Genomic DNA, 1,551 nt, shown 5'->3' with positions numbered 1-1,551 from the left:
GGTCGTAATATCGATTTCCGGGGCACATCAAGGGTAAGTTGTTTGTGTTGGGGGTCGGCTGACTTGGAAATCTGAATCGGTTGGGAAAACAACACAAAATTCCATGTTGGTCACATTTGCTTACCACGCACCAAAAAGTGGTGCAACAAAACGCGCATTTTCGGTAAACACGTCGACCTGGGCACTTTGGGCAACACGAGGGGTGGCAGGATCTATGAGGAGGGAGGAGACAAAGTGTAAGAAGCCTCTGGCTGGTACTCAGTTGCCAGCTATAGTTCAGCCTAATCCTTTTGAGCCTTCTCAACCCCAGCGGCAGTGTCCCACTGCTGTTGGCCTGGGACCAGGCAGTTGGCAGCACCCTTTTCGGTACTGTTTAACCAACACCAGCTTGACAGTCCACAGGCCGGCTCTGGCGCTTAGCAATGCTAGGTGCCGGAGTCCGACAACTTGTGACTCTCTAACCGGACAACGGGTCGGGGTTCACACCCCCAACCCGCTGACCAGCGAGAACCGGTTGCAACCCGCAACCGGCACTGACTTGGAAAACGTGGATTGCTAGCCAATGGCTACAGTTCCAACCTACCAGTCAATCGGAGTCAGGCCGGAACCATTATCCGTCGTTGCTCAGCTTTTCGCTCAGCTCCTGATGTGTTTGGTGCCGGATCACACTCCTCTGAAGCCAGCCATGCCTAGTTTGGTTCGGATCCCTAACCGGTTCCGACCTTCACTGCGCGGAAGCTGTGCTGAAGGAATTCAGACGAGGCAATAGGATGCCATGTTCGGGACGGGGCTGAGCCGGAAACGGGTCGGGTCCTGCCTAACGAATGGCTCGGAGTTTGGGTGCCCTCGGGTGCCCCTTCTCAGCAACCTAAAAAAACTGTCCGGTTCGGTTGCCCCTTCAAAAAGGGTACCGAGCTCGGTGACCAGGCTTCACCCGGCTGGGGGACGCGGCAGCTGCCGCTGAACCTAACGGGTCGGACCTGCGACCGTAGTTACCTGGTTGATCCTGCCAGTAGTCATATGCTTGTCTCAAAGATTAAGCCATGCATGTCTAAGTATAAGCAACTATACAGTGAAACTGCGAATGGCTCATTAAATCAGTTATCGTTTATTTGATAGTACCTTACTACTTGGATAACCGTGGTAATTCTAGAGCTAATACATGCTAAAAATCCCGACCTCCGGAAGGGATGTATTTATTAGATAAAAAACCAATGCCTTCGGGCTCCTTGGTGATTCATGATAACTTAACGAATCGCATGGCCTTGCGCCGGCGATGGTTCATTCAAATTTCTGCCCTATCAACTTTCGATGGTAGGATAGTGGCCTACCATGGTTTCAACGGGTAACGGGGAATTAGGGTTCGATTCCGGAGAGGGAGCCTGAGAAACGGCTACCACATCCAAGGAAGGCAGCAGGCGCGCAAATTACCCAATCCCGATTCGGGGAGGTAGTGACAATAAATACTGATACAGGGCTCTTTTGGGTCTTGTAATTGGAATGAGTACAATTTAAATCCCTTAACGAGGAACAATTGGAGGGCAAGTCTGG

General features: G+C 51.7%; 1 protein-coding gene across 1 annotated transcript; it reads left to right on the top strand.

Annotated features, from left to right (window-relative positions):
• Nucleotides 1-103: 103 nt before the first annotated feature.
• Nucleotides 104-559, top strand: AOL_s00068g1 (uncharacterized protein; the record flags this gene model as incomplete). The annotated part of the gene is made up of 1 exon (XM_011122311.1): nt 104-559. One exon carries the CDS (start codon nt 104-106, stop codon nt 557-559), a length of 456 nt encoding a protein of 151 aa, XP_011120613.1.
• Nucleotides 560-1,551: the final 992 nt, after the last annotated feature.

The sequence above is a fragment of the Orbilia oligospora genome (genome assembly GCF_000225545.1).
Source record: "Orbilia oligospora ATCC 24927 unplaced genomic scaffold scaffold00068, whole genome shotgun sequence".
Taxonomy (NCBI): domain Eukaryota; kingdom Fungi; phylum Ascomycota; class Orbiliomycetes; order Orbiliales; family Orbiliaceae; genus Orbilia; species Orbilia oligospora.
Note: the sequence above shows the minus strand (reverse complement) of the source record. Positions and strands in the feature narration are given on the sequence as shown.